This window comes from Homarus americanus, unplaced genomic scaffold, assembly GCF_018991925.1.
Source record: "Homarus americanus isolate GMGI-L3 unplaced genomic scaffold, GMGI_Hamer_2.0 scaffold54840, whole genome shotgun sequence".
Lineage (NCBI taxonomy): Eukaryota > Metazoa > Arthropoda > Malacostraca > Decapoda > Nephropidae > Homarus > Homarus americanus.
Genome location: NW_024745963.1, coordinates 540,688 through 563,459, shown reverse-complemented (window position 1 = coordinate 563,459; position 22,772 = coordinate 540,688). Strand labels below are relative to the sequence as shown.

General features: G+C 42.6%; 3 protein-coding genes across 3 annotated transcripts; all 3 read left to right on the top strand.

Annotated features, from left to right (window-relative positions):
• Positions 1-456: 456 nt before the first annotated feature.
• Positions 457-5,158, top strand: LOC121878855 (the record flags this gene model as incomplete). Its single annotated transcript, XM_042385272.1, has 2 exons — positions 457-524; positions 1,994-5,158. Coding segments are annotated over exons 1-2 (3,177 nt in total), but the record flags the coding sequence as incomplete, so codon positions are not given.
• On the top strand, positions 5,130-6,944 carry LOC121878841 (angiomotin-like). Its single transcript, XM_042385258.1, has one exon. The coding sequence runs from the start codon at positions 5,171-5,173 to the stop codon at positions 6,833-6,835; it is 1,665 nt and encodes a 554-aa protein (XP_042241192.1). The 5' UTR covers positions 5,130-5,170; the 3' UTR covers positions 6,836-6,944.
• Positions 6,945-10,624: 3,680 nt separating this feature from the next.
• LOC121878843 lies at positions 10,625-16,989 on the top strand. Its single transcript, XM_042385260.1, has 2 exons — positions 10,625-10,670; positions 12,042-16,989. The coding sequence occupies exons 1-2, from the start codon at positions 10,659-10,661 to the stop codon at positions 16,878-16,880; spliced, it is 4,851 nt and encodes a 1,616-aa protein (XP_042241194.1). The 5' UTR covers positions 10,625-10,658; the 3' UTR covers positions 16,881-16,989.
• Positions 16,990-22,772: the final 5,783 nt, after the last annotated feature.

The window sequence follows — 22,772 nt, the reverse complement described above, 5'->3', positions numbered from 1 at the left end:
TAGTTATCAATCGTGTAACTTTTTTTTTATCTTGTGAAAAGATTCAGGCAATCGATCATTTCCTGTTCAGGAGTTTCAAGGCGGCTGTGGGTCCTGGGGAGGCTAGGAAAGGATACCAGTCCTAACTAGATCCAGTCTGGAATTAGTGGGGGAAAAATGTAAAACATGTCAATCAATTTGACTAAAGAGTTTAATATTTAAACTGTATCTATGTATTACAGCAGAAAACTTATCAATTAATTCATATCTCACGTCATGATGAATATTCCGCTATTTTGGGAAGTTCCCGGCAGTTGAACAACTGAGGCGGTACCGGCCGACGGAGAGGAGGCGTGGCCAGGGCATAGCGAGAGAAGGAGAGAGGGCGTAGGGCGGAGAGGAGGGAGGGACGCTGGGAGTTGTCGGGGGAACAGGACAAGGCAAGGGGAGGGGCAGAGGGGTACAGAGCGAGTATGGTGGGTATAAATGGCTGTGAGGACCCAGCTGAGGCACGGCACTCCTCTTGGCTCGTCATGAAGTGTTGGGTGAGCTCCTGCTACTGTTCTCTGTACTAACACTACAGTCTTAGTGATCTTATAGTGACAACCCAAAGCTGTTGTGGTGTTTAGTGACAAGTGTCTTATGGTAGTTGGATATAACATTCCAGCTTACAAACCAGAAAACAATCCTACCCATTCAACAACGAATAATACAGCACAGTGAAAGTTATTGCATATTTAATATATATATATATATATATATATATATATATATATATATATATATATATATATATATATATATATATATATTCTAGCTTCATTTTAATGTATCAGTGTAAATCATTTACAATCTACTGACATCATTATTACATGTTTGTAAAATATAATTAACGTCAAATCAGTGTTTTATCCATCACTTAACTGACACTCCTTCCTCTCATATATCGTATTAAGATATTTCTTCGCCTATTGTCACCTTTTTATGACCAAAGTTTCAAATATTTGAGTGATTGACTGTTGTAGTTCATAAGGGTTCGTTTGTAACAGGTCACCGTTAACTCATTCAATAGGTTAGTCTCTGGTCAAAACGAAACCATTTTCTGTAATCAGTTCCATGACTAACGACCATAAATTACTTTTATCAGACTTACAGTTGGTCCTAGAGAGCTTTTGCGGTGTTGTGCATTGTGTTTACATTCACCCATTGTTAGCATACATTATTTTACTTGACAGTTGAATTTCACAATGCCAGACATAATATAAGTATTACACAATTTACTATTAATGAAGCCCATTTTATTATTGATGATTATATATTCCTGTACTTTGATATTTTATAGTAATTATATACTGTAAGTTCCTTTGTGGCTGACTAATATGAAGGACAATTTCTGAGAATCTCTGTTGTACACAATTTCCAACCTCCGCGTTTTCACAATAGTTCAAAACACAATCACATCATTTCTATTGCTATATTTTCTCAACACCGGCAAAACTATATCTAATACTCGACTTCTCTGATTACAAATAACCTTCTTGTATAAATCTCACCTGAAAATAACTTTGGTATTTTGATGAACTACATCCAGATTTTCTCTCTTTTACTGTTTCTTCATTATTCCTATTCATTTCTTGAAACCACTGCAGCATATCATATTTTCCTTGCGTTATTTTCAATTATTTGGTTCTTCATTTTCAACTAAATGCATGAAATTTAGTAAACTTTACCTGCAGTATATTCTCTGTAGTATCCACGACTAAAGAAAAATTTTATCAGTTGTTTATTTTATAACACAAATAAATTATATAAAAGGTGAGAGTCACAGGCACCATTATTGGTATTAGCACATAATGAACATTTACATTATACACTTGGTCCAAGTTAAATTTAGGTAAAGGAAAATGTGCACCCAATGCACATTAGAGCAATGCAGGGTGTAAAGTTTACAGTAGCCATTATTCGTCCCCTTGAATTCATAGCAAAATTCAAATAAATATTTTTTTATTTACAGGTGGTAGCAGCTTTAGTGGTGGCAGCGGTGGGATCACCGCTTCCAGACGATTGTGTACATGAAGTCATTACATACAGTGGAACGGTGCCCGTTGGGTCACCACATGCAGCATACTATGTAGCAGTCCCCGCCATTCATCATGCTGCAGCATTCCCAGCTCACCATTACCAGTCAACATATGGAGTTGGTAGCAAACCAGCTATTGTATCCTATGCTGCAGCTCCTGTAACAGGACTATCTCAACCTGTTAAACAAACCCCAGAGGTAGAGAGGGCTACTGCAGCCTTCATGGCTGCTTGGAATACAGCTGCAGCACAAGCAACTCATATTCAACAAACCCTGGTCAAAACTTCACCCTCTGGTGCCTATTCAATTGAAGTTCCCAGGCAAGTACAAGCAACAGAAGAGGTTAAGAGAGCAACAGCTGAATTTATGAAAGCATGGAATGCAGCTGCAAGACGTGCACCTGTTGTTCAACAAGCTGTTTCATATATGCCAGAGCATCAACAGCAATCTGCTGACGTCAAAGCAGCCACTACTAGATTTATGGCTGCCTGGGAAGCTGCTGCTCAACGAGCTTCAACTCTTAGGCAGGCAGTGACTTACTCTGCTGTTCCCCAACAGGTAGAGGCTACTGATGAAGTCAAAAGAGCAACAGAAGAATTCATGGAAGCTTGGAGAGAAGCCGCATCAAGAGTTCCTACCATTCAGACCACCCTATACCAGGTTACAGGTACTACACCATCCTCTGCCGTCCCAGTAATTGTTGGTGGTGTTCCCCAGTTCACTCCCGAAGTTGCTCACGCCACAGCCGAATTCACGAAGGTTTGGAATGCTGCTGCTGCAGCTGCTGCAGCAGCTCCTGATGTCAACATCATTATGGGAGCCACATCACACCCACAGGCACATGCTTCTGTATCATATGCTGTAGCTCCTATACAACATGTACATTACCAAGCACCAGCAGCTGTGTCTTATGCAGCTTCCCCTTCACACGGGGTACCTCAACCTGTTAAACCAACCCCAGAAGTAGAGAGGGCTACTGCAGCATTCATGGCTGCTTGGAATAGAGCTGCTGCACAGGCAACTCACATTCAACAAACCCTGGTCAAAACCTCACCCTCTGGTGCCTATTCAATTGAAATTCCCAAGCAAGTACAAGCAACAGAAGAGGTTGAGAGAGCAACAGCTGAATTTATGAGAGCATGGAATGCAGCTGCAAGACGTGCACCTGTTGTTCAACAAGCTGTTTCATATATGCCACAGCAACAACAGCAAACTGCTGACGTCCAAGCAGCAACTGCTAGTTTTATGGCTGCCTGGGAAGCTGCTGCTCAACGAGCTTCAACTCTTAGACAGGCAGTGACTTACTCTGCTGTTCCCCAACAGGTAGAGGCTACTGATGAAGTCAAAAGAGCAACAGAAGAATTCATGGAAGCTTGGAGAGAAGCCGCATCACGAGTTCCTACCATTCAGACCACCCTATACCAGGTTACAGGTACTACACCATCCTCTGCCGTCCCAGTAATTGTTGGTGGTGTTCCCCAGTTCACTCCCGAAGTTGCTCACGCCACAGCCGAATTCACGAAGGCTTGGAATGCTGCTGCTGCAGCTGCTGCAGCAGCCCCTGATGTCAACATCATTATGGGAGCCAGTTCACACCCACAGGCACATGCTTCTGTATCTTATGCTGCAGCTCCTGTACAGCATGGACATTACCAAGCGCCAGCAGCTGTGTCTTATGCAGCTGTCCCTTCACACGGGGTACCTCAGCCTGTTAAACCAACCCCAGAAGTAGAGAGGGCTACTGCAGCATTCATGGCTGCTTGGAATAGAGCTGCTGCACAGGCAACTCACATTCAACAAACCCTGGTTAAAACCTCACCCTCTGGTGCCTATTCAATTGAAATTCCCAGGCAAGTACAAGCAACAGAAGAGGTTAGGAGAGCAACCGCTGAATTTATGGAAGCATGGAATGCAGCTGCAAGACGTGCACCTGTTGTTCAACAAGCTGTTTCATATGTGCCACAGCAGGTACAACAAACTGCTGACGTCCAAGCAGCAACTGCTAGTTTTATGGCTGCCTGGGAAGCTGCTGCTCAACGAGCTTCAACTCTTAGGCAGGCAGTGACTTACTCTGCTGTTCCCCAACAGGTAGAGGCTACTGAAGAAGTCAAAAGAGCAACAGAAGAATTCATGGAAGCTTGGAGAGAAGCCGCATCACGAGTTCCTACCATTCAGACCACCCTATACCAGGTTACAGGTACTACACCATCCACTGCCGTCCCAGTAATTGTTGGTGGTGTTCCCCAGTTCACTCCCGAAGTTGCTCACGCCACAGCCGAATTCACGAAGGCTTGGAATGCTGCTGCTGCAGCTGCTGCAGCAGCTCCTGATGTCAACATCATAATGGGAGCCAGTTCACACCCACAGGCACATGCTTCTGTATCTTATGCTGCAGCTCCTGTACAGCATGGACATTACCAAGCACCAACAGCTGTGTCTTATGCAGCTTCCCCTTCACACGGGGTACCTCAGCCTGTTAAACCAACCCCAGAAGTAGAGAGGGCTACTGCAGCATTCATGGCTGCTTGGAATAGAGCTGCTGCACAGGCAACCCACATTCAACAAACCCTGGTTAAAACCTCACCCTCTGGTGCCTATTCAATTGAAATTCCCAGGCAAGTACAAGCAACAGAAGAGGTTAGGAGAGCAACAGCTGAATTTATGGAAGCATGGAATGCAGCTGCAAGACGTGCACCTGTTGTTCAACAAGCTGTTTCATATGTGCCACAGCAGGTACAACAAACTGCTGACGTCCAAGCAGCAACTGCTAGTTTTATGGCTGCCTGGGAAGCTGCTGCTCAACGAGCTTCAACTCTTAGGCAGGCAGTGACTTACTCTGCTGTTCCCCAACAGGTAGAGGCTACTGAAGAAGTCAAAAGAGCAACAGAAGAATTCATGGAAGCTTGGAGAGAAGCCGCATCACGAGTTCCTACCATTCAGACCACCCTATACCAGGTTACAGGTACTACACCATCCGCTGCCGTCCCAGTAATTGTTGGTGGTGTTCCCCAGTTCACTCCCGAAGTTGCTCACGCCACAGCCGAATTCACGAAGGCAGTTGGACATGCTGCTGCTGCAGCTGCTGCAGCAGCTCCTGATGTCAACATCATAATGGGAGCCAGTTCACACCCACAGGCACATGCTTCTCTATCTTATGCTGCAGCTCATGTACAGCATGGACATTACCAAGCACCAACAGCTGTGTCTTATGCAGCTTCCCCTTCACATGGGGTACCTGAACCTGTTAAACCAACCCCAGAAGTAGAGAGGGCTACTGCAGCATTCATGGCTGCTTGGAATAGAGCTGCTGCACAGGCAACTCATATTCAACAAACCCTGGTTAAAACCTCACCCTCTGGTGCCTATTCAATTGAAATTCCCAGGCAAGTACAAGCAACAGAAGAGGTTAGGAGAGCAACCGCTGAATTTATGGAAGCATGGAATGCAGCTGCAAGACGTGCACCTGTTGTTCAACAAGCTGTTTCATATGTGCCACAGCAGGTACAACAAACTGCTGACGTCCAAGCAGCAACTGCTAGTTTTATGGCTGCCTGGGAAGCTGCTGCTCAACGAGCTTCAACTCTTAGGCAGGCAGTGACTTACTCTGCTGTTCCCCAACAGGTAGAGGCTACTGAAGAAGTCAAAAGAGCAACAGAAGAATTCATGGAAGCTTGGAGAGAAGCCGCATCACGAGTTCCTACCATTCAGACCACCCTATACCAGGTTACAGGTACTACACCATCCACTGCCGTCCCAGTAATTGTTGGTGGTGTTCCCCAGTTCACTCCCGAAGTTGCTCACGCCACAGCCGAATTCACTAAGGCTTGGAATGCTGCTGCTGCAGCTGCTGCAGCAGCTCCTGACGTCAACATCATTATGGGAACCGGTACACAACCTCAAGCACATACTTCTGTATCTTATGCTGCAGCTCCTGTACAGCATGTGCATTACCAAGCACCAGCAGCTGTGTCTTATGCAGCTGCCCATTCACATGGGGTACCTCAACCTGTTAAACCAACCCCAGAAGTAGAGAGGGCTACTGCAGCTTTCATGGCTGCTTGGAATGCAGCTGCTGAGCAAGCAACAAAATTGAAGGCAACCTTAGTGAAGACTGATCATGCTATACAGCCTCCTCGTCAAGTTCAAGAGACAAATGCTGTTAGGCAAGCCACAGAAAAATTCATGTCAACATGGAATGCTGCTGCACGACGTGCAAATATTGTTGAGCAAGCTATCTCTACTCTACCTCAACAAGTTGAAGCTACTCTTGATGTTAAAAAAGCTACCGCTGAATTTATGTCAGCATGGCATGCTGCTGCAGAGCGAGCATCAACCATCAGAGACACTGTAACAACCACGACACAGTACTCGGTTCCCCAACAAGTAAAACCCACAAGTGCAGTCCAAAAAGCAACATCTGAATTTATGGCTTTGTGGAATGAGGCAGCAGATCGGGTTCCACAGATCGAGACAACCTTATACACTCTCTCTGGAACTACAGCCCTTGATCCAGCCCGTTCCCCACAACCCGTGTCTGACACACCTGAAGTAAAAGCAGCCAAGGAAGCTTTCATGGTACAATTTCGTGCTGCTGAGAGGGCAGCCGGTCGTACCTCAGTTGTCCGTGGTCTTCTTCCAGTCCCCACCGTGCTAGCTGCAGCCCCTGTCCATCATCTGGCATACAGCGGTGGCGCCCTACATCAAACTTTCTCCCTAAGTGACCGCATCTTTGCTCCTTTCTCTGGTCTCCCCATATATGTGAAGGACTGTGTTTAAATTACAAACTTGCTCTTTTGTTAGACTTTCATTCTTACACAAGTTTATATTATAATGTTGTATCCTTTCTTAAAAATGTATATGTAAATAAAGAATGCAAGATTGGAAATATTGTTTGTCTTTAATGTTGTTTATCCACAATCTATTCGAGTGCCATTTTCATGATTTGATCATAAGAATCAACTCAAGTATCATCCTTAGTCAGTTGTAGTGACGAAAACCCGTCTATTGTGACTTAGGGAAAGTTAATCGTTGCTATGTCAATGCCCAAGTGGCTTGGACCTCTTGCCTAAGATATGCTGCCACAGTGGACAGCCAGCATTCAACCAGGTTCTATTAATACCAGGTTTGAAAACACTGTTGTCTCAAAACTTGACACGAGGTATTCACTGATTCAGAGACATTCTTAGTCTTCTTACGTTTAGGAAGTATTATAAATAAGATGACGAAAACGAACACTTCATTTTTCTTAGAAATTATTGTATTCCACAAAAACTATTTAACTCTTTGACTGTTGAGTCCGACAATTCTAAGTATAGCCAATCCAAAAAGTATCGAAACGCAAAACGTCCAAAAGAATATGAAGTACCGGGGGAAGACCAACCAAACCCAAGTGATACATGACAGGGTCTGTGGTTATCACTCATTGTCTGTTCCATCGGACCCTTTGGTCTCGATACTTTTTGGATTATTTGTACTTCAATATAAGCTTATATCGCCGGTTTTCTTTTTGTCTAAAATCACATGTAATTGTGCAAAAAATAAAGTAAATTAAACTTGACTTTAAAGTAATTGTACTTTAGATGTATGCTGAAGTGCTTGTTACATTGCTTTAAAATTTACTTATAAAGATAGCACCATTTAGCATGGGCGATGATCACTCCTCAGAGGTGGGGAGGAGGGCATTTAAAAAATCCCAACGAACACGAAGTATGAAGCAGTAATTTCATAATATTTTAAGACCAAATCCATAACTCTTTTCGTTTAATTCAACTAAAAAAAATTGCCTATATGTTAAGAAACTTGCTACTATAAATAGTTTTTGAAATGATACAAAAAGATCGCACAGAGATATTATTAGGAAAAGTAATATCATGTATTTTTACTGCATTCAAAAACATACAGACCACCAAAAAGTGTGGAGGGAGGGGAGGGAAACAGTGCCGTAACCCCACAAAGAAATAATGGGGGGTAGTATTTTTCAGTTTCCACAATCGATGTCCATGTCATATACCCGCACGGTATTTCCAGAAGTGTTTATCTGATAAATAAATGTGACATGACTTACTGTACGCTGTTTGGTGGTCACTTTTTTTACAGGGATTAGCCCATCTGGGCTGGGTCACTGACCCACATCGGGGGCTAGGGGGAAAAATAATAATAATAATAATAATAATAATAATAATAATAATAATAATAATAATAAAGAAAAAAAAATCAAGAGTAGCAACAATATACTGTACAGTATGTATGTTGTGTTGTCAATAGTAAGAGAAACAATTGAGACCCTGCAACTGTGTGTAAATGAGGCAGAAAGTCAGATCAGCAACCTGGGACTTGGTCACAATTTTCGTGATGCCATATGGCAGCAGGGTCTACCATTAGACAACACATTGTGCTTCCAATATCTTCCCAGGCAGTAGCCTGTAGCACAGGGACTTATTTACATTCAATTACCTTACAATACAATTACACACTCGCTCACTTCTTTTCATATACTATATTTACATACATAATACTAGAATATGCACTACTACCAAGCTCTAACTGGAAACGTCGACGAACAAGCTATTTTCCCTAGAGGAACAGGGCAGCACGAATACCCCAAATATTGGTGGTCAATGGTGTTTTCAGGGGTGAAAGTTTTTAATACAAATATTTTTAAACATAAATAAGAAAAAAAAACATTTGTCGTGGTATTTTTGATCAGCGGGCGGTTACTTTGTCTTCTAATCAAACTAGCTTTCAACTTATATTTCCCTGCAAAAAATAAATAATTTACATATGAGCCATCGTCTTAGGTCATCAATTTCGTTATCGTCGATCAGAACACTTTAAACTCGCCTCAATAGCATCACTCTTCCGCAAAATAACATACACCTCTACCAAAATGGACCCCGGGTTTCTCCCATAATACATTGCCGAAAACAATTATCAGACTACACGGAGAAACTCTTAGTCAAAACATCCATTAGGATTAATGATCTTATAGTTAATTATTTACAAATATTTTTTTACAACTAACTATAGAACGTTTACAATAGTTTAACTTGTTGGTAGCCATTTCAGCGCTAATACAGTGTTCAATAATTAAGTGACGGCATTCATACAATAATTATGCATTTTGTTATTTATAAAATTCAAAATAATTTTTTTTTATCGCACCCCACTGTATTTGTATTCAAATATAACGCAAAAGAGGAATAGTGTTTACAATTGTTAACCTATTCAAATAAATTAGGAATCAAACTGACCGTGAAAGACCACAGAAAGATCTTTCAGCTTCAGAAATGGTCAATGGAATGGCTGTTAAGAGTCAACGTCAAGAAATGCAAGGGGAAGATTCGGAAAGACGCACAGTACCAATGGTAAGGAGGCTTATCACATATCACAACGCGATGAGGAAACACCATTAACTGAGACCAGATGTGAAAAGGACCTAGGTGTGTATATTCACAACGAACTTAAGTTCTCGGGCCATTGTGAGAAGAAGGTAAATCAAGAAACTAAGCTGCAAGTAGATCATATGAAAAGGCCCATGAGATACCTAGACGGAACGACCCTCATAACGCTCCTCAAAAGTGAGGTGCTTCCCCATTTGGAGTACTGTATTGTAATCCTGTCTGGCCCCCGAGATATGCTAGAGACTGTCAATTGATTCAGAATGTCCAAAGGAGAGCCACAAGATTAGTGCCTGCACTACAGCACCCCAGTTTCTCAGAGAGATCAGCAGGACATTACTCAGTCGAGTGCTCATACCTGGAGCTGGCGGATGCCCGACTCACTAGGGATGACAGCTTAAGACTGAAGAAGCCACAAGTTCAAAAAATTGTCAGGGCAAAAATTTTTGAAGTGAGAGTTGTGAACTCTTGGAACAGTCAGCCAAAATGTCCCGACTGTGAGCTCATGCAAAACGAGACTTAACCAAAACCGGCGCAGGTACAGATACATCCTGGAGCCAACACATACCCATTACTTACCAACAGTCCGTAACAGAGACGCGACCGATCTCCCAAGTGGCTAACAAGCTGATCAGTGGTGAAGAGGATAAAGTATAAAGCAAAGTATAGTTAAATTATTCTAGTGGTTGTGTTACTTATTAAACACCCTATATGAGAACGACGTCATACTGACCAGTGTTATCGATTTAATATTATTTCTATTAAAACTCGCTTACCACAATACAGATTTCAATTAATTCAAAACTTTATTCATATTAGTTTAAGGAGAATAAGGGAAGTCGGGGGTCCTGGGGAGGAGGGAACAAGATACCACTAACTACTGTAGATCCAGTCTTGCATTAGCGAATGAAAAAATAAACATGGAATAAATAATTAAATATTTAAACTCTGTCTATATACATCTACAGAACAAACTTGTGAATTCATTCACATCTCACGGCGTGTTAAATATTCCGCTATTTGGGAAGTTCCCGGCAGTTGAACAACGGATGCGGCACTGGCCGACGGACAGAAGGCGTGGCCAAGGAAGGGCAAGCATGGGTGGGAGGGCGGGGTTAGAGGGACAGACACGAGTAGTTGTCTGGCGGGGTATATATGGCTGTGAGGACCCAGCTGAGGCACGGCACTCCTCTTAGCTCGTCATGAAGTATTGGGTGAGCTCCCGCTATTGTTTTCTGTACTAACACTACAGTCTTAGTGATCTTATAGTGACAACCCAAAGCTGTTGTGGTGTTTAGTGACAAGTGTCTTATGGTAGTTGGATATAACATTCCAGCTTACAAACCAGAAAACAATCCTACCCATTCAACAACGAATAATACAGCACAGTGAAAGTTAATATATAAATATATATTCTAGCTTCATTTTAATGTGTCAGTGTAAATCATTTACAATCTACATTATTACATGTTTGTAAAATATAATTAACGTCAAACCAGTGTTTTATCCATCACTCAAGTGACACTCCTTCCTCTCATATATCGTATTAAGATATTTCTTAGCCTAGTGTCACCTTTTTATGACCAAAGTTTCAAATATTTGAGTGATTGACTGTTGTAGTTCATAAAGGTTCGTTTGTAACAGGTAACCGTTAACTCATTCAATAGGTTAGTCTCTGGTCAAAACGAAACCATTTTCTGTTATCAGTTCCATGACTAACGACCATAAATTACTTTTATCAGACTTACAGTTGGTCCTAGAGAGCTTTTGCGGTGTTGTGCATTGTGTTTACATTCACCCATTGTTAGCATACATTATTTAACTTGACAGTTGAATTTCACAATGCCAGACATAATATAAGTATTACACAATTTACTATTAATGAAGCCCATTTTATTATTGATGATTATATATTCCTGTACTTTGATATTTTATAGTAATTATATACTGTAAGTTCCTTTGTGGCTGACTAATATGAAGGACAATTTCTGAGAATCTCTGTTGTACACAATTTCCAACCTCCGCGTTTTCACAATAGTTCAAAACACAATCACATCATTTCTATTGCTATATTTTCTCAACACCGGCAAAACTATATCTAATACTCGACTTCTCTGATTACAAATAACCTTCTTGTATAAATCTCACCTGAAAATAACTTTGGTATTTTGATGAACTACATCCAGATTTTCTCTCTTTTACTGTTTCTTCATTATTCCTATTCATTTCTTGAAACCACTGCAGCATATCATATTTTCCTTGCGTTATTTTCAATTATTTGGTTCTTCATTTTCAACTAAATGCATGAAAGTTAGACCCAAAATTTATATTAGTAAACTTTACCTGCAGTATATTCTCTGTAGTATCCACGACTAAAGAAAAATTTTGTCAGTTGTTTATTTTATAACACAAATAAATTATATAAAAGGTGAGAGTCACAGGCACCATTATTGGTATAAGCACATAATGAACATTTACATTACACACTTGGTCCAAGTTAAATTTAGGTAAAGCAAAATGTGCACCTAATGCACATTAGAGCAATGCAAAATTCAAATATATAAAATTATATTATTTATTTACAGGTGGTAGCAGCTTTAGTGGTGGCAGCGGTGGGATCACCGCTTCCAGACGATTGTGTACATGAAGTCATTACATACAGTGGAACGGTGCCCGTTGGGTCACCACATGCAGCATACTATGTAGCAGTCCCCGCCATTCATCATGCTGCAGCATTCCCAGCTCACCATTACCAGTCAACATATGGAGTTGGTAGCAAACCAGCTATTGTATCCTATGCTGCAGCTCCTGTAACAGGACTATCTCAACCTGTTAAACAAACCCCAGAGGTAGAGAGGGCTACTGCAGCCTTCATGGCTGCTTGGAATACAGCTGCAGCACAAGCAACTCATATTCAACAAACCCTGGTCAAAACCTCACCCTCTGGTGCCTATTCAATTGAAGTTCCCAGGCAAGTACAAGCAACAGAAGAGGTTAAGAGAGCAACAGCTGAATTTATGGAAGCATGGAATGCAGCTGCAAGACGTGCACCTGTTGTTCAACAAGCTGTTTCATATGTGCCACAGCAGCAACAGCAATCTGCTGACGTCAAAGCAGCCACTGCTAGTTTTATGGCTGCCTGGGAAGCTGCTGCTCAACGAGCTTCAACTCTTAGGCAGGCAGTGACTTACTCTGCTGTTCCCCAACAGGTAGAGGCTACTGATGACGTCAAGAAAGCTACAGAAGAATTCATGGAAGCTTGGAGAGAAGCCGCATCACGAGTTCCTACCATTCAGACCACCCTATACCAGGTTACAGGTACTACACCATCCTCTGGCGTCCCAATAATTGTTGGTGGTGTTCCCCAGTTCACTCCCGAAGTTGCTCACGCCACAGCCGAATTCACGAAGGTTTGGAATGCTGCTGCTGCAGCTGCTGCAGCAGCCCCTGATGTCAACATCATCATGGGAACCAGTTCACATCCACAGGCACATGCTTCTGTATCTTATGCTGCACCTCATGTACAGCATGGACATTACCAAGCACCAGCAGCTGTGTCTTATGCAGCTGTCCCTTCACACGGGGTACCTCAGCCTGTTAAACCAACCCCAGAAGTAGAGAGGGCTACTGCAGCATTCATGGCTGCTTGGAATAGAGCTGCTGCACAGGCAACTCACATTCAACAAACCCTGGTTAAAACCTCACCCTCTGGTGCCTATTCAATTGAAATTCCCAAGCAAGTACAAGCAACAGAAGAGGTTAAGAGAGCAACAGCTGAATTTATGGAAGCATGGAATGCAGCTGCAAGACGTGCACCTGTTGTTCAACAAGCTGTTTCATATGTGCCACAGCAGGTACAACAAACTGCTGATGTCCAAGAAGCAACTGCTAGTTTTATGGCTGCCTGGGAAGCTGCTGCACAACGAGCTTCAACTCTTAGGCAGGCAGTGACTTACTCTGCTGTTCCCCAACAGGTAGAGGCTACTGAAGAAGTCAAAAGAGCAACAGAAGAATTCATGGAAGCTTGGAGAGAAGCCGCATCACGAGTTCCTACCATTCAGACCACCCTATACCAGGTTACAGGTACTACACCATCCACTGCCGTCCCAGTAATTGTTGGTGGTGTTCCCCAGTTCACTCCCGAAGTTGCTCACGCCACAGCCGAATTCACGAAGGCTTGGAATGCTGCTGCTGCAGCTGCTGCAGCAGCTCCTGATGTCAACATCATCATGGGAGCCAGTTCACACCCACAGGCACATGCTTCTCTATCTTATGCTGCAGCTCATGTACAGCATGGACATTACCAAGCACCAACAGCTGTGTCTTATGCAGCTTCCCCTTCACATGGGGTACCTGAACCTGTTAAACCAACCCCAGAAGTAGAGAGGGCTACTGCAGCATTCATGGCTGCTTGGAATAGAGCTGCTGCACAGGCAACTCACATTCAACAAACCCTGGTTAAAACCTCACCCTCTGGTGCCTATTCAATTGAAATTCCCAGGCAAGTACAAGAAACAGAAGAGGTTAGGAGAGCAACAGCTGAATTTATGGAAGCATGGAATGCAGCTGCAAGACGTGCACCTGTTGTTCAACAAGCTGTTTCATATGTGCCACAGCAGGTACAACAAACTGCTGACGTCCAAGCCGCAACTGCTAGTTTTATGGCTGCCTGGGAAGCTGCTGCTCAACGAGCTTCAACTCTTAGGCAGGCAGTGACTTATTCTGCTGTTCCGCAACAGGTAGAGGCTACTGAAGAAGTCCAAAGAGCAACAGAAGAATTCATGGAAGCTTGGAGAGAAGCCGCATCACGAGTTCCTGCCATTCAGACCACCCTATACCAGGTTACAGGTACTACACCATCCACTGCCGTCCCAGTAATTGTTGGTGGTGTTCCCCAGTTCACTCCCGAAGTTGCTCACGCCACAGCCGAATTCACGAAGGCTTGGAATGCTGCTGCTGCAGCTGCTGCAGCAGCTCCTGATGTCAACATCATAATGGGAGCCAGTTCACACCCACAGGCACATGCTTCTCTATCTTATGCTGCAGCTCCTGTACAGCATAGGCATTACCAAGGACCAGCAGCTGTGTCTTATGCAGCTGTCCCTTCACACGGGGTACCTCAGCCTGTTAAACCAACCCCAGAAGTAGAGAGGGCTACTGCAGCATTCATGGCTGCTTGGAATAGAGCTGCTGCACAGGCAACTCACATTCAACAAACCCTGGTTAAAACCTCACCCTCTGGTGCCTATTCAATTGAAATTCCCAAGCAAGTACAAGCAACAGAAGAGGTTAAGAGAGCAACAGCTGAATTTATGGAAGCATGGAATGCAGCTGCAAGACGTGCACCTGTTGTTCAACAAGCTGTTTCATATGTGCCACAGCAGGTACAACAAACTGCTGATGTCCAAGAAGCAACTGCTAGTTTTATGGCTGCCTGGGAAGCTGCTGCACAACGAGCTTCAACTCTTAGGCAGGCAGTGACTTACTCTGCTGTTCCCCAACAGGTAGAGGCTACTGAAGAAGTCAAAAGAGCAACAGAAGAATTCATGGAAGCTTGGAGAGAAGCCGCATCACGAGTTCCTACCATTCAGACCACCCTATACCAGGTTACAGGTACTACACCATCCACTGCCGTCCCAGTAATTGTTGGTGGTGTTCCCCAGTTCACTCCCGAAGTTGCTCACGCCACAGCCGAATTCACGAAGGCTTGGAATGCTGCTGCTGCAGCTGCTGCAGCAGCTCCTGATGTCAACATCATAATGGGAGCCAGTTCACACCCACAGGCACATGCTTCTCTATCTTATGCTGCAGCTCATGTACAGCATGGACATTACCAAGCACCAACAGCTGTGTCTTATGCAGCTTCCCCTTCACATGGGGTACCTGAACCTGTTAAACCAACCCCAGAAGTAGAGAGGGCTACTGCAGCATTCATGGCAGCTTGGAATAGAGCTGCTGCACAGGCAACTCACATTCAACAAACCCTGGTTAAAACCTCACCCTCTGGTGCCTATTCAATTGAAATTCCCAGGCAAGTACAAGCAACAGAAGAGGTTAGGAAAGCAACAGCTGAATTTATGGAAGCATGGAATGCAGCTGCAAGACGTGCACCTGTTGTTCAACAAGCTGTTTCATATATGCCACAGCAGGTACAACAAACTGCTGACGTCCAAGCAGCAACTGCTAGTTTTATGGCTGCCTGGGAAGCTGCTGCTCAACGAGCTTCAACTCTTAGGCAGGCAGTGACTTACTCTGCTGTTCCGCAACAGGTAGAGGCTACTGAAGAAGTCAAAAGAGCAACAGAAGAATTCATGGAAGCTTGGAGAGAAGCCGCATCACGAGTTCCTACCATTCAGACCACCCTATACCAGGTTACAGGTACTACACCATCCACTGCCGTCCCAGTAATTGTTGGTGGTGTTCCCCAGTTCACTCCCGAAGTTGCTCACGCCACAGCCGAATTCACGAAGGCTTGGAATGCTGCTGCTGCAGCTGCTGCAGCAGCTCCTGACGTCAACATCATTATGGGAAGCGGTACACAACCTCAAGCACATGCTTCTGTATCTTATGCTGCAGCTCCTGTGCAGCATGTGCATTACCATGCACCAGCAGCTGTGTCTTATGCAGCTGCCCATTCACATGGGGTACCTCAACCTGTTAAACCAACCCCAGAAGTAGAGAGGGCTACTGCAGCTTTCATGGCTGCTTGGAATGTAGCTGCTGAGCAAGCAACAAAACTGAAGGCAACCTTAGTGAAGACTGATCATGCTATACAGCCTCCTCGTCAAGTTCAAGAGACAAATGCTGTTAGGCAAGCCACAGAAAAATTCATGTCAACATGGAATGCTGCTGCACGACGTGCAAATGTTGTTGAGCAAGCTATCTCTACTCTACCTCAACAAGTTGAAGCTACTCTTGATGTTAAAAAAGCTACCGCTGAATTTATGTCAGCATGGCATGCTGCTGCAGAGCGAGCATCAACCATCAGAGACACTGTAACAACCACGACACAGTACTCGGTTCCCCAACAAGTAAAACCCACAAGTGCAGTCCAAAAAGCAACATCTGAATTTATGGCTTTGTGGAATGAGGCAGCAGATCGGGTTCCACAGATCGAGACAACCTTATACACTCTCTCTGGAACTACAGCCCTTGATCCAGCCCGTTCCCCACAACCCGTGTCTGACACACCTGAAGTAAAAGCAGCCAAGGAAGCTTTCATGGTACAATTTCGTGCTGCTGAGAGGGCAGCCGGTCGTACCTCAGTTGTCCGTGGTCTTCTTCCAGTCCCCACCGTGCTAGCTGCAGCCCCTGTCCATCATCTGGCATACAGCGGTGGCGCCCTACATCAAACTTTCTCCCTAAGTGACCGCATCTTTGCTCCTTTCTCTGGTCTCCCCATATATGTGAAGGACTGTGTTTAAATTACAAACTTGCTCTTTTGTTAGACTTTCATTCTTACACAAGTTTATATTATAATGTTGTATCCTTTCTTAAAAATGTATATGTAAATAAAGAATGCAAGATTGGAAATATTGTTTGTCTTTAATGTTGTTTATCCACAATCTATTCGAGTGCCATTTTCATGATTTGATCATAAGAATCAACTCAAGTATCATCCTTAGTCAGTTGTAGTGACGAAAACCCGTCTATTGTGACTTAGGGAAAGTTAATCGTTGCTATGTCAATGCCCAAGTGGCTTGGACCTCTTGCCTAAGATATGCTGCCACAGTGGACAGCCAGCATTCAACCAGGTTCTATTAATACCAGGTTTGAATACACTGTTGTCTCAAAACTTGACAAAGGGTATTTACTGCTTCAGAGACATTATTCGTCTTCTTACGTTGTACATCTGTATCTGTGCTAGTAATGTTCAGGTCAGTTCTATGATGAGCTTACACTTGGTGGAATTACAAGTCGCTGGCAGATTATTCCAAGTGTTTATAATTCTCACTCCGAAAATGTCTGCCGTGACAGTTTTCTACACTTGTGACTTTTGTAACCTTAATTTATTTATACTTATATCCTCTTCCCCACTGAACAGCTCGTTAGCAGCTTGGGCGATCGGTCACGTCTCTGTTACGCACTGTTGGCTAGTACTGGGCATGCACCGGCTCCTAAATGTACCTGAACCTGCTTCAGTGTTGGTCAAGTCTTGTCTTGAAAGAGCTCACACTCGGTGCCGTCACAACACATTCTGGTGGATTGTTCCAAGAGTTCACAACTCTCACTCCGAAAAAGTTTACCCTCACAGTTTTCTGGATTTGTGGCTTCTTCAATCTTGAGCTGTGACCCCTTGTGGGGCGAGCATACGCCAGCTCCAAGTAAAGACACTCGACTGAGTAATGCCCCTTGAGATGCTTATACACCTCAATTTGGTCACCCCTTGCCTGTCTGTAGTATTAGCTAGGCAAGTTCAGGCGCTCCAATCTCTCAAGGTAGCTGAGGTGCCGAAGTGTAAGCACCAGTCTGGTGGCCCTCCTTTGAACATTTTCAACCAACTGACAGTCCCTTTCTATCTTGGGGACCAGACGGGGTGACATTACTCCAGATGGGGAAGCACATCACGCTGGAAGATCGTTACAAGGGACGGACCGTCTAGATATCTGAACGACCTTCTTATAAGACCCAATAATATATTTGCCTGATTTACCTTCTTCTCGCAATGGCCCGAGAACTTCAGCTCATTGTCAACATACACACCTAGGTCCTTCTCACATTCAGTCTCAAAAAGGGGTTTCTTCATCCCATTGGGACATATGATACGCCTCCTTACCGTTGGTACGCCCCAGGTGCATCCTCTTACACTTCGTGACACTGAATCTCAGCAGCCACTTCTTTGACCATTCTTGGAGCCCACAGAGGTCCTTCTGTAGCTCTTCACAGTCCGCTTGGTTCTTGATTTCCCGAAATAACTTGGAGTCATCGGCAAACATTTGTATGAAGGAGTGTACAACGTCACGCATGTCATTTATGAAACAAACAAACAACAACGGACCCAATACACTGCCCTGTGGTACCCCACTTATGACAGGTACGGATGATGATTTCGTGCCATTAATCACCACACATTGCTTGCGGTCATGCAGAAAGTCTTCTATCCACGCTGGGACATTTCCCCAAATTCTGTACCCTTCCAGTTTGATTTTCATGCTTATGTGGGGTACACTGTCGAAGACCTTTGTAAAATCTAGGTAAATATGTCCACAATATGGGTCCAAATACCCAATACCTTGAGCAATTGTGTTAAGCAGGAGCACCCCGGCATAAAACCGTGTTGGCAATCCTTTACAAGGATGTTTCGTAGATGTTCCATCGCGGCAACTTTGATAATACTCTCAAGTACTTTACATATTATGCTGGTCAGGCTCACCGGTCTATAGTTGTTCTTAGAGTGACGATCGCCCTTCTTGAAGTGAGGACTCACATAAACCACTTTCCATTCACTGGGGACCTTTTGTTCATCCAGGCATTTACAAAACAGGATCTTCAGGGGCTCGGCAAGCTCGTTGCACAACTCTCTTAGCACTTTAGGACGCACCATGTCAGGGCCGGGACTCTTATGGACCTTTAGCTTTGACAGTTTATTTCTAATACCCTCTTCTGTGAACACAACTTCAGTTAAGTCACCCCTTGCCCATATATAGTATAAGCTAGGCAGTTGCAGGCGTTATAATCTCTTTGGATAAATGAGGAGCCGTAGGGCAGGCACCAACCAGGCTGGTGGTCCTCCTTTTGACATTTACAAATAACTGAGAGTCTCTAGCATATCTCAAGGACCAGACGGGGTGACAGTACTCAAAACGGAGAAGCATCTCACTCTTAAAGAGTGTTATGAGGGACATACGGTCTTCATATCTAAATGGCCTTCCTATAAGATCTACTAGCTTTGTTGCTTGATTCACCTCTTCTCACAATCGATCAATAACTTCAGTTCATTGTCTACATACACACCCAGGTCCTTTATACATTAATGCCATTCCTTTGTCCCGTCGGGATATGTGATACGCCTCCTTACTATTGGTACGACCTAGGTGCATTCTCTTTACACTTCGTGACATTGAATGTTAAAAGCCATTTCTACGGCCTCTCTTGAAGCTGGCAGAGATCTTTCTGCAATTCTTCACAGTCCGTCTGATTCTTATTTTTTTCTGAATAACTTGGCAATATCCGTATACATTTGTAAGGAGTGTATAGCTTCTGGCATGTCATTTATGAAACAAGCGAACAACAATGGACCCAAGACTCTTAGTTACGTTCATAATTTTTTCGGCTCATAGAGGGATATTAACAAACAGGTTCAATTAAATACATTAGTTAGAATAGAGTGTCTTAACTTTCAACAAATACAAAATTGAGATGAAATGACATTTAAAGTAAATCATAAATCTTTATTGGCTCTCACACAACCCACTGTTCATTGTGTTAATAATAAAACAAATGGTTTTGGATGTCCCAGTGACCCTAAATATAATTCACAATATACAACTTTGTTCACTGGATGTCAGTAGTTTTAGTAAGTTACCACAAACAACCATTTTCATATGACCCCGGTACGCTAATTTAAATGGCACTGGCAATTCAGTGTTAAACGGCGTTTTTCAAATGACCTTCAGTAATTGTCAAACATTTATGGATGTTGGTTAGGCCACTAAAGTAAAATTTAAAGTTGCTGACAATTTCACATGACTACTGTAATGAAGTGAGGCTACACTTACACTTGAACCCATGTCTTCTATCTTGTTATGTGTGTATGTACATATGTTATGTTTCTTAGCATTGGGTTTAGTTTTCTTGGGGTTATATTATATTAGTAATTTTCATTGTTCCTTCACTTACAGGAATATTCTTTTGTTCTCTTCCAGATGCCATACTACCCTTGGTCAGTTATATGAACAATAAAGCCTTTTTTTCACCACAACTACTTAATTTTCAAAATCTTTGTTGAATATGTACATACCTTCTTAATCCAGTTGTATTGACTTAATCCACGATGTCTTGACACTTGCAATGCTGAATGAGACCTTCAACTATGCAATAGCAACACTATACTATACTGTACTAACACATCCGTGGTGCTTCTGGTTCATCTCTTATACTGATGACTGTCCTGCGGGAAACTATTCTTTTACAACAAAATACTGTACCAGGTATGTTTTTGTTTTTTTTCAAATAAAGAATGAAAGTTGTTTACTCCACCAATAATTATTTTTATCTTGTCCGAACTTGATGACTGAATTTTACCGACGAAAACGAAAGTAAACGAAGGAAGATAATTACGTACAATGATATGGACTGTAGACAAAAGAATGCCATGTTAAAATATGATTTATTAGTGTTACGAGTTGGGGATTTAGAATATAGTTAAAGGTCTACCCAGATCCCAACAGGCAACAACAATTAAAAAAACAAAGACAATCGGACTATAAAAGGGTAGACAAAGGATGCGAGTTTGTGTTGTGTATAATAAAGTACCATAAATTCCTTAACCAAATATTCAGCTTTCTATAATTTACCCTTAACCATACTTAACCTAAACATTAACAGTATATGCATATTTATACAACATAAACAATCGTGAAGCAAGGTGGAGGTGGGAGGTAATATACGATTACAAATACTTAAGTGTGGAGCTGAGATGGCTGCCGAGTAAGGCTGAGTATTGTAGAAGACGGTAGGTAGTCGGTAGGTAGTCACTGTGCCGTAGGTTTCCAGGGTAGGTGATCCTGTGGTCACTTCCCAGAGTGTACTGAACTCTCCTCGAACTCGAGCTGACAAAGAAGACTTGGAGGAGGTGACGCAATAACCAGGATATGGAGAAGGGAAACCCAGGAGTGGTAACTAAGACGAGTCATACTCGTGTTTCGTCCCTAGATGGCGTTGCTCGTGGTGCTGGGTAGGTAGATCAGGACAATAGATGGCGTGGTTCGTAGTGCTGGGTAGGTAGATCATGACAATTGGTGGAGGGGTTCGTAACATTAGTTTTCTTTCTTTGATTACTTCCATTCCAGTTTTAACTCATTGATGCCCAGATAGTCTAAGATTTTCCACATTCTTTTTGTTGGCAAAAATAACCCAAAAGGACCCCCAAAGTCATGTGGTAACAGTGATAAGCATACCTATAAGTCCTTGCATGGTTTAAAGGTCCCAGGCAATCAGGCATTGTCATGCATGCAGCGTCATTCAGAGGTGCCAACATGTCTACTACCACGTCCACTTCCTTAGGTTATTTACTTACCAATACTGTATAACTATAAAATTAGTTCTATAAGCTCCTCCCCGACTTACGACGGGGTTAGGGACCCAAATCCAGGTCATAAGTCGAAATGGTCGTAAGTCGAAAATGATTAAATAATACATAGAAAATCTAAAATGGGTGTCTCTTTTTCTTCTCAGCACCACAAAACTCTCTCTTTTAAGCTTGCCAGCCATTTTAAAGTGAATTACAAACGAAAATTTTGTCAGTACAGTACACAGCGCAATCACTAACGTTGGGACTCGAAAATACGTAATTTGACCAAATTTTGGTACAACTCAGGCGGTCGTATATATATGAAAATCTATTTTTATTTATATAATATGCTCTACATGACTACCATTCTGTTGAAAACACTCTTCAATGCGTGTCCTCCACTGCTGAAGAACACGTTCAAGCACAGCTGGAGTTATGCTTGTAATGGCGTTGGTGATACGTTGTATGGAAACTTATGGGACACCCTGTATATATATATCTATATATATATATATATATATATATATATATATATATATATATATATATATATATATATATATATATATATATATATATATATATATATATACTGTATATATAACTCCTTAACTAAATTTCTTACATTATTTCTATCAATCTGCTATTCAACAAATTAGATTAGCAGTTAAGATAATTCTACAGCTCTGGAACCACAGAAGCCTATGAAACCCTAGTTTAATGTGACATAAACTACATTAGTGACGAACTGGCGTATGACAAAGGATGACATAATTTATGTCAGCGACCATTAAGAGGTTAAAAATTCAATCATCAAGATTGGACAAAGCACTTTTTATGAAATATACATAATTTTTATTCAGATATAATGCACAGCAAGAATACCGTTTACACTTGAATAAAGAATAACCACATCAATAATAATATAACTATTTAGTCTACACCAGACTTGACCAAGACTGGTGTAGGTTCAGATACATTCAGGAGCCAGTACATGCCCAGTACTACCCCATAGTGTGCAAGAGAGACGTGATCGGCCAACCACCCAAGCAGTTATCGAGCCGATCAGTGGGGAAGAGGATAA